The sequence below is a fragment of the Miniopterus natalensis genome, chromosome 4, assembly GCF_054644295.1.
Source record: "Miniopterus natalensis isolate mMinNat1 chromosome 4, mMinNat1.hap1, whole genome shotgun sequence".
NCBI classification, from domain to species: Eukaryota; Metazoa; Chordata; class Mammalia; order Chiroptera; family Miniopteridae; genus Miniopterus; species Miniopterus natalensis.
Genome location: NC_142084.1, coordinates 62136532 through 62151043, shown reverse-complemented (window position 1 = coordinate 62151043; position 14512 = coordinate 62136532). Strand labels below are relative to the sequence as shown.

The window sequence follows — 14512 nt, the reverse complement described above, 5'->3', positions numbered from 1 at the left end:
GGGCTCATCTACCCTTTGGGGGCCATGTAGAAGAAATTTGAGCCCCCAAGTCTCCCAGGATAAGGGTAGTGATGTGACAGAGATGAGGGGCCCTGTGGACCTGGCCCCCCAGCCTTTCCATTTGCGTTTGCAGTTTCTTCCTTCAGCTCTGGAGTATGACACCTTAGGCCTCTGTGGTTTGGTGGATGCCATTGCCCAACCTTGGGAGGTGCTGGTGTCCAGCGAGGAAGGTCCAGTGGGGGTCAGGGTGCCCTGGCTGTCAGCTCAAGACCCTCCCCCATCTGTTGCGTCTCTGGGTGTTGACTTATCCTGCAGGGCTGGTCGCCTTTTCAGAGCTCTGATTAAGTTCCTCTCAACCCATCTCAGACACTACTCCACATCCAGACTTATCTCCTGATGTTGTTTCCCCAGCTGGGGCATCACCTGATGTGTGAATGAGGAAACTGAGGCATGGGGTATGCAGAGTCCATGGCTCTTGGAAGCCTCCCAACCCCTGTGGCCACCCACCCGGCTTTACTCCCCCATCCCTCTCTCTAATGCATTTGGCTCCCACCACCTCCCCTGCTCTGCCAAGAAACAATGTGGTTTCTCAGCCTAGAACCCCTTGGGGCGTCACAGATGCCTTTCCTAGCACTCAGAGTTCATGTATCCATCTCACAGATGTTTATTGAGCGCCTGCTGAACCCATAGCAGCCCATCCCCCACTCCAGTCACCTTGCTAGGATACCTTGGACCCAGATCTCCCCCCTATTTTTTTTTTAAACCCTCGCCTGAGAATATTTTTTCCATTGCTTTTCAGAGAGAGTAGAAGGGAGACAGAGAGAAACATCGATGTGAGAGAGACATATTGAGTGGTTGCCTCCCACACATGCCCTGATTGGGGCCTGGGCTCAAGCCTGCAACCGAGGTGTGTGCCCTTGGCCAGAACTGAACCTGGGACCCTTCAGTCCATGGTGGGACACTCTAACCACTGAGCCAAACCGGCTAGAGCCAGATCTCCCTTTTAAAACAGCAGGACTGCCGTGGCTGGGTAGCTCAGTTGGTTGGAGCATTGTCCAGTGCACCAAAAGATTGTGAGTTCAATTCCTGGTCAGGGCACATACCCAGATTGCGCATTTGATCCCCAATTGGGGAGCATACAGGAGGCAACGGTTCACAGGAGGTAATCCATCAATGTTTCTTTCTCACTTCGATGTTTCTGTCTCTCTCTCTCTCTCTCTCTCTCCCTTCTTCTCTGTCTAAAATCAGTTTTAAAAAACACCATATCTTTGGGTGAGGATATTTATAAATAAATAAATAAATAAATAAAGCAGAACCTTCTTCCAGCAAAATCTCACCCCAGTGCTGAGTGTGGGATCGGACAAACATGAAATCAGAGTTGGCTCAGGGCATGGACCTGTTGGTCAGCCTTCTGCACCTCTCCCATGACCCCCATGACCCCAGGGCCTGTGAGCCGAGCCAGGAAGGAGTCCAGACCTAGCCTAGTATTCGAAGCTCTTTATAGCCCAGCCCGGCCCACTGGGCCCACCACAGGCACCCTCTGTTCCTGATTCAGACTAAGTGACATCACCATGGTGGCTGGCTCAGGGACAGCTCCAAATATATCCCCATCCTGGTCCTGGAACCTGTGGACATGTTACCTCATGTGGATGTCACCTCATGTAGCAGAGGGACTTTGCAGATGAGATTAAGTTAAGGATCCTCAGGATTAAGCCTGGATTACCCAAGGGGCCCAGGACCCTCCATTCTGAGGCACCTGGAGGAAGCTTAGGGCTGGAAAGCATCTCTGTACCTGCCCCCTGGCCAAGCCAAGTGCTCTCCAGACCTTTCTGACCCTTCTGACATCCAGCTCTCTTTTTTTTAAGATTCTTAAGTTGATTTTTAGAGAGAAAGAAAGGGAGAGGAAGAGAGAGAGAAAAACATCAATGTGAAAGTGAAACAGTAATCAGCTGTGTCCTGTATGCCTCCTCCCAGGGATTGAGCCCACAACCCAGGCATGTGCCCTGACTGGAAATTGAACCGGCAGCCTTTTGGTGCATGGGATGACGCCCCACCAACTGAGCCACAACACCCAGGGCAGACATCTAACTCTTAAAAACCTGCTTATACAGTTTGTTTTCAAGTCCCAGACATGGGAGCTGGGGAATCCCAAAAGAAAGAAAGAATGCATTTCACTGAGTGGGTGTGTTAGAACGCAACCCCAAAGATGTCCCCATCCTCGTCCCAGCACTTGTGGATATTACTTCACATAGTAATATGCAGGTAGAATTAAGTCCCAGGACCCTGAGATGGAAACAACCCTAGATTCCTCAGGGGGCCCAGGGTCCTCATAAGAGTGAGGCAAGAGGGTCAAAGTCAGAGAGATGGAAGAGGCTGTGCTGCTGGAGGAAGGCGTAGGGGTGCAGTGCTTAGAAGCTGGAAAAGGCTAGAAACTATTCTCTCTGGAGCTTCTGGAAGGACCAGCGGTGCCCACACCTGGGTTTAGATCTGTTAGACCCATGTCGAACTCTTGACCTCTAGAACCATAGGTAATAAACTTGTGTTGTTTTAAGCTAGGAAGTTTGTGGTAATTTATTATGACAGTCAAAGGAAACTGATACATCATGCAAAGCCCTCGTGTGGCCCATGGCACACTCTAGAAATGTTCCCTACTGCTGTATAAATTGGAAGGAATTGAAATGGAATATTTAGAGCCGGGCTGGGGGCAAGGAGTGAATATAAACCCGTAGGCCTTAATAAACTTCCTGGTAACTAAACTTGATTCCCAAGTTTCCTGGCAGCCAAAGCAAAAAGAGCAAGGAGATGAGCTGTGTGTCTCCTGTTACCTGCAAGGAGAAAGCTTCCTCCAATTTCCCTTTAAGACACGGAGTAATTCCTCCAGGGTCAGCATTCTGTCCCCCACCTCCACGGGGAATGCATTGGGACCTGTGGTTCCCCAGCCTGTGGTTGGCCTCAGACCTGGCTTTGCTGTCTGAGGTCTTTGCTCTTCTCCTGTCTCCTGGGATGAATCATGGAACCCCAGGGGTATTGGGTCCCTCCCTCGATTTCACACTTGAGCCAACCCAGGTCCAGGAACATTGGGGGCAGGTTGGCCATGCCTCTTTGGGACCCCCTTCACAGATCCCAGGGGGCCTGCAGCATGGGGGATTCTGCAGTCCAGATGCCTCTCTGAGGCAGCTGTGCTGGGTGTGGCCCCCCCATCACGCTGCTCTGCCCAGGGCCTGAGACCCAGGTTCCAATGTGGTGAGGGTTCATGCACCCAGGGCTCTCTGAAAATTTAAGCTCTGACGCCTTTTTCTGCATGTTTGAATGCTTTCATGACAAAACAAATTTTAAAATATTTTAGATTTACAGAAAATTTGCAAAAATAGTACTGAGAATTCCTGGCCACCCTCATTCAGCAAGCTTCTGTGTACGTCATCATCCTACATAACCTCGGCCCCTGTGTCACAGTGTTGGTGATAGACCCAAATGCCAGGTAGACACTGAGGCCTCTGAAGGGTTTGCCTGGGGGCCTCTTGCTGAGACTGGGGCCCTGCGCTTATGGCAGGAATCCCACAAATAAGACCCTGTGTCCTCAGTGCATTGTCTCTGCAACCCTGGTATTGATGTGTCTCATTGCCAGTGGGATTCACCTTGATCCCCTTTGGGGTGGCCTCCATCAGGTCCCTCCACTGCCCACTGTCAGGGTGCTACTTGTCTCTCATGCTGGGAGAGACACCCAGGCTGTTCCCCTTGTAGTGGGGGTGGGAATGACCTTGTCATCTGTTGGTGGTTGTCTGCTACAGCAGTTGTGACTGAGGCGTCCATCTAGCAGAGATTGTTGTCTTTACTGCTACACTGATAGCTGGCATTGTGTAGAGGCAGCTGTCCCCTCCCCTTAGCCATTTAGTCATTCATTTATATCAACGTGGGCTCTGATCAGGAGTGTCTGCTCAGGATTTCCTGTGTCCCTCTGCATTGCCATTGGAACATTTCCTCCCTTGTAGCCACTTGGGCTGGCCTAGGCTCATGCTGTGTCATCCCTGCATTGGACCTTGTATCACCCACATCCCTGAGGAAGGGCCTCCTCTCCTTCTGACTCTTGTTGACATGGAGCCATTCAGGCCCCAAGTCCCTGGTTGGTGATCCGAACAGCTCAAGGGGCCCCACATGAGGTCTCACACGGGTGGGTGTGCTGAGCACTGGGGGGTCTGAATATGCAGCTTTTCTTTCATCGTTTATTTTTAGATTGAGATACAATTTGAATATCATACAATTCGCTGGCTTTTGTTGTGTACCCATTACTTCTGTCTTCTATCAGAACACTCCATCACCCCAAAAACCCTGTCCCCATCAGCAAGCATCCTCCCCATTCTCCTCCCCAGCCCCTAACAACCATGAATCCACTTTCTGTCTTTGGATTTGCCTGTTCTGGACATTTCACATAAATGGAATCACACACTGTGTGGCCTTTTGTGTCTGGCTTATCTCACTGACCAGCGTGTTTTCAGTGTTCATTCATGTTGTAACTAGTGTCAGCGCTTCCCTCCTTTTCATGGCTGAGTAATATTCTACTGTGTGGATGGACCACATTGTATTTGTCCATTCATCCATTGGTGGACATTTGGGCTGTGTCTAACTGTTGGCTGTTGTGAAACCTGCTGCTGTGAACATTGTGTACAGGCCTTGTGTGTGGACATGTGTTCCAGATGTAGCTGAATCTGATTGGGGGTGATATTTAGGGAGATGTCGGAAATGCGTTAGGGGTGAGAGACTCAGCATTCCATCCCCCCTGCTGCCCCACATACTCATTCACTGGAGTAGATGCTGCCCTGAAACCTCCTCCCTAGGCCACCTGGACCCCTAACATCTTATCTTGGCTATGTTCTGGGGACAGCTCTTTCCCATGTGCTGAACACCTCCTGGCGCACACACACGTACAAGGCAGCGTTGCGTCTCTGGGCTTCTGAGAAGCAAAGATGAGGTCACGGCTCAGAAAAGTGCTTCAAAAACTCTCAGCAGCTCCCTGTTTGGGGGGAGGTGGGTGGCATCAACTGCTTGGCAAATGGATTTCACGGGATCAGAGGTCTTGGTTTGCCAGTGGGTTCTTAGCAGTTACCAGCATTGGCAAAAAGAGAGTGTGAGGCTTCTTCTCACAGGAGCCTGTTGGTTCACACTCAGCCATGGCCAGGAACCCTCCAAGGTCTGTGCTGAGGACCACAGCCAGGAACCCGCCTGCTGTAGTCTGTGCCAAGGGCCAGGAGCATGGGTGTTTGTCTCCAGAGAGTCTCTATGTGGAAGTCGGGGTACCCAGGCACCTGCAAACAAGGAAGTGAGGGAGGTTTTAAAGGCTGGGGGCAGTCCCACAGATTGTACTGCTGGAAAGCGGTCAGGAGATGCGTGCTGGTGAGGCCACTGGGGCCACACCAGGCGCTGGCCCTATGATGGGCTGACAGAGCAGAGCTCTCGGGAGGATTATAGAAGTGTCCTGGGGCTACCCCACTAAAGTACCACAAACTGGGCAGCTTAAAACCAGAGAGATTTACACCCTCCCATTTCTGGGGTAGATTTTGCAGGGCTACCCTCCCTCCTGAGGCTTCAGGGAAGGGTCCCTCCTGCCTCTCCCAGCTTCTGGGGACTCCAAGCATCCTGGGCTTGTAGTCACATCATGGTAGTGTCTACTTCTGTCTTCATGTTGTCTCTCCCTATGTGCCTATGTCCATATTTCCCTGTTCTTATAAGGACAACAGTAATTGCATTAGGACCATCTTACTCCACTGTGACCCCATCTTAGCTTATTAAACCTATTTCCAAATAAGGACCAGTTTACAGGTTAGGACTCGAACCTGTCATTTTGGGGGACACAATTGAGCTCTCAACAGGAACATTCTAGCAGTGAGGTGTGCTTGAGGAGGACCTGTAATGCCCTCCCCACTCCTCTGTCCAGTGAGTGCTGCCCACTCCCCAGCCTCAGCTGAACTCACTGTAACTTGGGGACAGATAGGATACCTGCAACCCAGGCCAGTGGTTGCCCGAGCCCTCGAGTGTGTGTAAAGAAACTGGCAGGGCAGGTGGAGAAGGTAAGGGATGAGACCCCAAAAACACGTGGGGGCATTTTCTCAGGAAACATGAGGCAGTTGGGCCATACCCACCCATCTGCACCCAGCCACATAATGAAGGGTCAGCCTGGGGGCCAGAAAGGGTCCCGCCTGCTAGGCAACCCACAGCACAGACACAGCCAGACAGGGACTAGCCACACTCATGGGGCTGGATCCGTGGCCATCCACGTCTTCTGGTGTGGCCCCTACCCACACTAGTACCCAGGTCACTTGCTTTGCCTCCACCAGGACCTCTGCCCAGACCTGACTCAGCCCCCTAACTACCATCCAGTCCCATCCAAGACCCACAGGCTTTGGTGGGCAGGTGCCCCTGGGTGATGACTTTCTTAGGCAGGAGCCCTTCGTTGCCCTCAGACCCCCAGTCATCCTGGGCTTCCCTGTCTCTTTAGGGTCATCTTTGCCAGTTGGTCAACCATCTGGAGATGAGATATGAGGGACAGAGTTTACAAACTTTGCTGGCAACTTGATCAGTTTTATGCCCATTAAACCTAGTAATAAAAAGGTTTTTTTCATTTATTATTTTATTATGTTTTCCTTTCATTTCAGATTCCAAGTAATTCTTTTTAAAATCAAGACAATTTGCATACCTTAAAATTCACCCTTTTAAAGTATATTCACAATGTTGTGCAACCATCACCTCTCTCTTGTTCTGGAACGTTCCTTCACCCAAAAAAGAAGCCCCATCCTCCTTAGCAGTCACCCCCCTTCCTCTCCCCCAGCCCCTGACAACCACTAACCCACTTCCTGTCCCAGTGGATTTGCCTGTTCTGGACATTTCACATAAATGGAATCACATACTGTGTGGCCTTTTGTGTCTGCTTCTCTCACTGAGCATCATGTGTCCAAGGGCCGTCTAAGTTGTAGCGAGGGTCATTGCTTCACCTTTTCTTTTTTTTTTTAATTGATTTTAAAGAGAGGGGAAGGGAGAGAGAGAGAAACACTGATTGGTTACCTCCTGCACACCCCCCAACTGGGGATGGAACCCACAATGTGGGTATGTGTCCTGACTGGGAATTGAACCCGCCACCTTTTGGTATATGACACAACGCTCCATCTGAGCCTCACCAGCCAGGGCACGTCACTCCTTTTTATGGCTGAGTAATATCGCAGTGTGTGGTTGGACCACATTTGTCTGTTGATGGACATTTGGGTTGTTTCCACCTTGTGGCTGTTGTGAGTCTAGCCTCAGTGGATGTATGTTTACAGGTTTCTGTGTGAGCATGCTTACATTTCTCTTGAGTGGACACCTAGCAGTGGCATTGCAGGGTCATGTGGTGACTGTAGACCTTTGGAGGAATTGCTCACTGTTTTACAGAGACACTTGTTGCACATTCTCATGTTTGTTGGAGGTTCCGACACTTCTGCGTCCTCGCCAGCACTTGTCACTGTTGTCTGTTCAGGTTTAGCAGTCCCTTGGGTGTGCAGTGTATCTCATCTTGCTGGTGACCTCTTTCCCTGCTGCTTTGTGGTTTCAGGTATCTTTTCCTGAACTTACTGCCATATGTACATTTTTCCTCCCTCTCATGGTGGCCATGGCCTGGCAGGTTATCCCACAACTCACTCTGTTGTTGGGGTCTGTGTTGCCCCCTGGCTGTATGGGGAGACAGGACCAGAGCTGCTACAGTGGCCTCGTTGGACTGCAGGGTTGGACCCTGTGACTGCTCATTCTTCCTGACTCAGTGGGTGGCCCAGGGTCCCTCTTCTCAGCATGTGAGGAGTGATCTAAAAAATAATAATTCCCACTGGGTGGGTACCTGTGCCTAGGGCTCTGAGCCCACAGGGTATGATGGTTTTGCATACCTTGCCCACCAGCCCTTCCTGGACCTACTCCTATGCTGCTGGACTGAGGGAGGCAGGGGCAGGTGAAGTGGGGAGGAACGGAGCTTCAGGGGCAGGCAGAGCCCTTGACAAGGCTGGAAGACAAGGAGCAGGGTGGGCCCGGGTGCCCAAAAGGAGGAACTCTAGGTGGAGTCCCAGCATAGGCAAAGGCCTTGGGGCACCCAGGAGGCACTGGAGATGGCTCCAGGGTGTCAGGTGAAGGCCATGGACCTGGGTCCAGGCTGAGGAGCTAGGGACTGGGCCTGGGAGGGTGTGGGGGAGCATGTTAGGAGTTGGATGGACCTGTTTCTTCCCTGTTTCCTGGGGACCTGTGCCCCTTAGAATCACTGCTGTGGACATCTTGGGAGCCACAGAGGGTCCCTACCAAACCCAGTTCTCGAGGGGAGGGGGCCAGGTAGAACAGAACCTAGTACACCAGCAGTCTGGGGAACCAGACAGGGCTGGGAAGATCTGTCTGGTTGTCCCAGCCATGCCCCCCAATGTCCCATCTGAACCCTGAGTGTCTGCAGAGGGGCCTGGCGACAGTGGATGGGGCACCCGGGGCTGGCAGGGTGCAACCTGGTGGGCTGGCGCATTGTTGACAGCGTCTGTCTGTGGCTAGATTCCGCCCTGTACAGTAATTGTCCCTGCGCTGCCAGTAATCGCCCTGACTTACCAGGCAGGCATCATTTCCTGAAAGTCAGAGGCCTTAGGGGAAGTAGGCGCTGGTGGTGACTAAACCAACATGCAAATGCAGCTGGGCTGAGAGCAGAGCCGTCAGCCTGCCCAGCACCCAAGGTCATGAGGGAGCGCTCCTTCCAGGGGACCCATCGGCGGCCAAGCCATGTCCCAGCTGCAGTTCTGGCTGCAGTTGGCAGCACTCAACAAGGTAACCCTCCCGCTCCCCCTCAGGAGTCAGTCGGGCCCCCTCCCACCTGGCAGGCAGGTCCAGCCACCTGCCGACTGTGAGGACTGACTGGACCCACCAGATCCTGGGGTCTCCTCCCCTCCTCCTGGCTCCCGTAGGCTTTTTTTTGGCAGAGACAGTGAATCTGCAGGAGTTTTCTGAGAACCAGTGGGGACATGGGGAGGGACCAGGGAGGCGCTGCAAAATGAAAGTGCTTGTGGCCAGAGGGGGAGGTGGGAGGGGCTGTGTCTGTGTGCTTGCTCTGGTCTGGGTGGTGAGAGTCTCACTGGCTCTGGGGTGTCCTAGGGCAGCCATCAGCCTCTCTGCCAGCAGCAGTGGACACAGTTTGGGATTGGCTCTGACTGGACAGGTAGGAATGGGTCCCTGTAACAACTCCTCTCCCCATGGACCCAGGCAAGCATTCAGCCCCTGCCCCAGGGCAGTGAAAGAACCTGTTTGAAGGTCATTTCTGGGGTCTGAGCAGCTGTAGCCATCCTGCGAGAGGCCCAGAGCCAGGTCAGGTGTGGGGGGCCATCTTGTCCCATCCAGCTGGGCTGTGGTGGGGAGGGGGGCGCTGTTACTGTCTGGGCAGCTCCAAAATGGCCCTGCCAGCTCCTTACCTGGTTCAGGGGCTCCCAAAATGCTGCAGATATGGTAACCACAGCAGATGACCCCATGCTCTCCTGGTCCCCCAGAACTGTCTGGGTAACCAGCCAGCTCCCTCCCCATTCAGGGGCTGCAGCAGGGGCCCTGGGGTCTGGGGAGCAGGTGCTCCAGGTGGTGACCTGTGGAGGGTGGTTTTGGGTTTGAGTGGTCTTGGGGGTTTGCTGGTGGCTGCTAGGAATTAGGTTCCCACACAGGCTGGTGGGCAGGCTGCCCACCCTGCACAGGCGGTGGAGCTGGGAGGTGCTCTGGGGCCTCACCTCCCCCTGGCCCCTGGTGACCCGTGCGAGGCCCCTCCTCCTTTTGTCGGAGAATCCAGGGACTCCCCCCCCCCCCCCATTGCCAGCTGCTTGTCTGAGCGTCTGGAGGTGGTATCCATAGAGTGGGGCAAGAGCAACCACTTAACAGATGATATATTTTTAAACAGTTTTAGATTCACAGAATTATTATGGATGGTGTATATTCCTGTGTGCCCCTGCCTGGTTCCCCTGCCCACACCTGATGTCACTGCAGTACCTTTGTCACAGCCGATAAGCCAGGACTGAGATATCATTAATAACCAAAGTCCATATTTACTAGATTTCCTGTTTCCCCTGATGCCCTCTCTCTGCCCCAGGACCCCATCAGGATCCCCCATGACAATCATCACATCCCCTTAGGCCCCACTGACTGAGTCAGTTTCTCTTTCCTATGTGGATGCCCTGGCTGTTGTGTCCTACAGGATGTTCCCAGTCAGAGTTTTCTGTTGTCTTTCTCATGTTTGCACTGAGAGATGTGCCCTGCTCATTTGTCACATCAGTGTCCCTGTGTCCCCATGGCTCCTCATGGCTGATGTTGATTCTCATCTCCCTGCCAGGGTGCTAATCAGGCTTCTCAACTGGGAAGCTCCTGCCCCTTCCACTGTCCTCTCTGGAAGGGGTACCTCTGCACACCAACATTTTGCCAGGGCCATTCTTCCTCTGCCTCCCAGACCCTGCCCACCACTCAGGGACCATTTGGCCTCCAGGAAGCAGGGCCCCCTCTCGCCAGGGAGGGGTCCCTTCTCACTCCCATCCAGCTGCCCACCCTGCACAGGCAGTGGAGCTGGGGGGTGCTCTGGGGCCTCCCCTCCCCCTGGCCCCCTGGATCCCTTCTAGGGCCCCAGGAGCTAGCATCACTCTGACCAGGCTCATGCAGTGCCCACCAGGGTCGTGCTCAGATGTGGCCCCAGAGGGATTTCAGCAAAGACATCTGGCCACCTCCACCTACACCCAGACCCCACCCTGCCCAGCTTGCTGGGGTCTCAGGGGTCTCTACCCCTCTCACTTCATAGGGACCAGGTAGCAAGACATAGCCTGGCCTTCCTTGGCATTGTCCACCAGACTTGGGCTGGGCCACCTCTGACTCCCCCTGCCCTGGGAGGGGCAGAGCCCAGGGACCTAGGGGCAGAGCCCAGGGGAGGTCCCCCCTTGGAGTCAGCAGGGCCAGACTCACCCATGGTTACCTCAGTTTCCCCTGAGACAGCTGTGCTAGCCTTTTGAGTCACTGGGCTCTCCCATGAGTGGGCTGGGCACCCTGGGAGTCTCAAGGTGTGCCTCCTTCAGCTCCTGCCTCTGTCTTGGAACTTGGGGCTTTTTTCCTTTTTTTTTTTTTTTAAATCCTCACTCAAGGAGTGAGGATATTTTTTCCATTGCCTTCTAGAGAGAGTGAAAGGCATGGAGGAGAGGGAGAGAAACATTGATGTGAGAGAGACACATCGATTGGCTGCCTCCTGCACTCGCTCCAACATGGGGTAGGCATCAAACCTGCAACCCAGGTTAATGCCCTTGCCCAGGAATTGAACCCAAGACCCTCCAGTGCGCAGGCCGACACTCTAACCACTGAGCAACACTGGCCAGGGTGAACTTGGAGCTTGTATTAACCTACCTAGGCCACCGTCTGTGCCTGGTGCCTGAGCGGGTCCTGTCTTCTATCAGGCAGCTGAAGGCCCCACCTCCTTCCCTGTGTGCTGGAGGTGGGGGGGAGGCTCAGTCTACACCCCTCCCCCACCCCAGCCCCCACATGGATCCAGGCTGCTTGTGGGGCATGGGGGGAGCAGGGGTGAGGACAGGCCTGGTCGTCCGAGCTCTGTCCTTACACACCACGGGAGCATGCGGCTGGCCCCTATGGCTCCCTATGTGCACAGATGGCCCGGGCTTTGGGGAGGGTAGCAGGAGGCTCACTGAAGGCCCCCAGCCTCACACCAGCTCACTTGGCCAAGGGGATCTTTCCTGCACACCCCTTGACCCCTGGTGGCGCCAGGACCGACCTTGTCCAGCAGATGGGCAAGACTGAGGCTTCTGCATCCAGCCATCCCTGGAGAGGCTGTTGGGTGGACCCCAGTTCCATCTCCTCCTCACCTATTCCCTTGGAGCATACCTCTTCTGGGTCTGTATGTACACCAGTGTTAGAATCAGAACTTCTGGGAAGTTGATGGGGTCACCTGCATATCCCCACCTCCCCACCCTCCACTCCGGAATAGGAATCTGATTCAGACTCAGATTGCTGGGAGGGGAGCTCCAGAAACATGGGCCTCACAGGGGCATGGGTCAGGCCTGGGCGCTGGCTGAGACCAGGGCCAGTTAGCTGTGGCATCACAGGCACACCAGGATAGGCTACAGAGTCCCCTTCTTCCCTGGAGTCCACCGAACTGAGCCCCTAGGTTCCTGGGACACCCCCATCCCCCCACCACCAATCAGCCATTCTTCTTATCTTCCCCTACTGGTTGGCAGGACACACATGCATCCCAGTACACCTGGCCATGGCTCTGTAATGCCTCCAATATGTAAGGGGTACACAGGGTCTGGGCCTCCAGGAAGGCATCCCTGCCTGGACCCTCGCTGTGGCTTCTGCCAAGGCCACTGGCCCTGTCTGCTCGGGAAATGCTCCCACAGACTGACTGAAATGCTTAGGGCCTAATGTCAGCATGGACTGGCTCTCTGTGGCCTCAGCTGGGCAGGCTGGAGGGGAAGTGCTCATTTGGGAGGGCCTGTGGGTCTTTCTCCTGGTACTGTTGGCTGAGGGCTACTCCTCTGCACCCTCCTCTGCTCCTGAGCTTTTGGGGCCCCTGTCTGCAAAATGGATACCCACTGCTCTCTCTTAATGGCCGTCCCTGCAGAGAAGTCTGGTTGGGGGCTCGTTCCCCACCTGTCCAGGACCCCTGAGCGGCTGGTCCCCACATGTCCCCATGTCCAGTGCAAGCCAGGCACCTGGTGCCAGCGAGGGCAGCACAAATGTCCCTGGCATTGTACCTGATTTTCTTTAAATTTAGGATTATAAACTGTGTGTAACCTCCGTGTAGCAGGCTTCACGCAGGCCCCACAGGTATGGGGCCCCTGAGTCCTGACAAATCCCTACACTGGTGTCACCTCCACAGGAATGAGCACGAAGCAGGTGTCACCTTCTTGCCGTGTCATTCAGTGGGGTCAGTGCACAGCTTGTGGGGTCTGGCTTCTCTCATAAGTGTGGTGTTTTCAGGGTTTGTCCATGTCATGGCTAGTGTCAGAGCCTTGTTCCTCTCATGGCTGAGCAGCATCTGCCCCGTGGCTGACCCCTTGTGTACCTGTCATGGGGCCACCCTGGCCATGCCCTCACCCGGACTGTCTTCCAGGAATCCTCGTACCTCGATGACCTCTCCAACGCCTCCATCTTCTCCTCATCTGTGGACTCCCTCTCGGACATCGCGGACACCCCTGACTTCCTGCCCGCTGACAGCCTCAACCAGGTGCCCACCATTTGGGATGTGAGCACTGGCTCCTCTGCCCAAGATAAGGTCAGTTCACCCTGAGGCCTCCATGTCAGTAGGGGGGTCAGGGTTGTTCAGAAACTGATGAGGCTATTGGGTCCTCACCTTTCCTGTACAACCCAGAAAATGCAAGGGTTTGTGGGGGAAGCTACTATGTTGGGCACCTTGCCCCTCCTTCTGTGTAAGTGCTATCATAGCCAGGCCCCCCCCCCCGTGTCTCCGGTGGCTGAGTCTCCATGCCTGCTCTGTGTTGAGCCTACTGAGGAGATGGGGGTCCCCAGGATGTGAACAAAATGTCATTTTTCATGGTTCTCACCCAGGGTGGCCCTGCCCCCAGGAACACTGTGTCATGTCTGGAGACATCTCTGGTTGTCACAGCTGGGGGTGTTCCTGGCATCTAATGGGTGGGAGCCAGGGATGCTGCTCAACCCTCCACAGTACTCAGGACGGTCCCCTATAGAGAATGACCCAGCCCCAATTTCAGCTGTGCAGAGGGGCAAAGATCCTGAGCTAGTGAAACACAAAGTTATGTGATGGGATAGAAAAGTGGTGGAAATCCTTCTGTAGAGGCCACTTTGGGGTTGAGGGATAGAGGAATTGTGGGCCAGGACAGGTGGCAGGAACAGCTCTTGCAAAGACCCTGTGATAGGAACTAGCTGAATGGACCTGAAGGTGGGCCTTGCACCTGGCCAGGTGGAAGTCGGGAGGTGAGGCTAGCTCAGAGGGATCACAGGTGAGCAGAGTCCCCCAGTATGCCAGGCACAGACTCCAGCATATGCCCAGGACCAGGCAGTGGGGGCACCCAGCATGGGGCCAGCAGGGGGACAGGGAGTGCCCAGGAAAGCCCAGTGAGGTCCCTGTCCTTGGCAGCCTTAATGGACAATCCAGGCTCATCTTAGTGTCTGGGTGAAGGGGCCCAGCAGGACAGCAGCATTACCTAAGTCTCCCAGGGCCCTCTGGTGGCTTCTAGCTCTTGGGAGGAGGGCTTGAGGGCAGCTGAAACCTAACACTCACAACATGCAGTGAGCCAGCCCACCCGCCAGGAAGCCTGACTCAGCCTTCTGGGAACCTGGCTGAGGCTGTTTATTTTTGTTAATTCAAAAAAAAAGGAGAGGGACTTGAGCATAAGTTTTTGATTTCCCTGTACCTCACTTCCATTTTTTCTAATTTATTTTTTAATCCTCACCTGAGTACACTTTCACTGATTTTTAGAGAGGTGAAGTGAGAGAGAGGGAGAGGGAGAAACATCAACCAGCTGCC

At 54.1% G+C, this 14512-nt stretch overlaps 1 protein-coding gene across 1 annotated transcript in view; it reads left to right on the top strand.

Moving 5' to 3' along the window:
• SBNO2 (strawberry notch homolog 2) overlaps positions 1-14512 on the top strand; it is a 37247-nt gene that overhangs the window by 7542 nt on the left and 15193 nt on the right. Inside the window, exon 4 of the mRNA XM_087816587.1 lies at positions 13118-13279. Within this exon, the coding sequence (XP_087672713.1) occupies positions 13118-13279 (162 nt within the window). The remainder of the gene's footprint in view (positions 1-13117; positions 13280-14512) is intronic.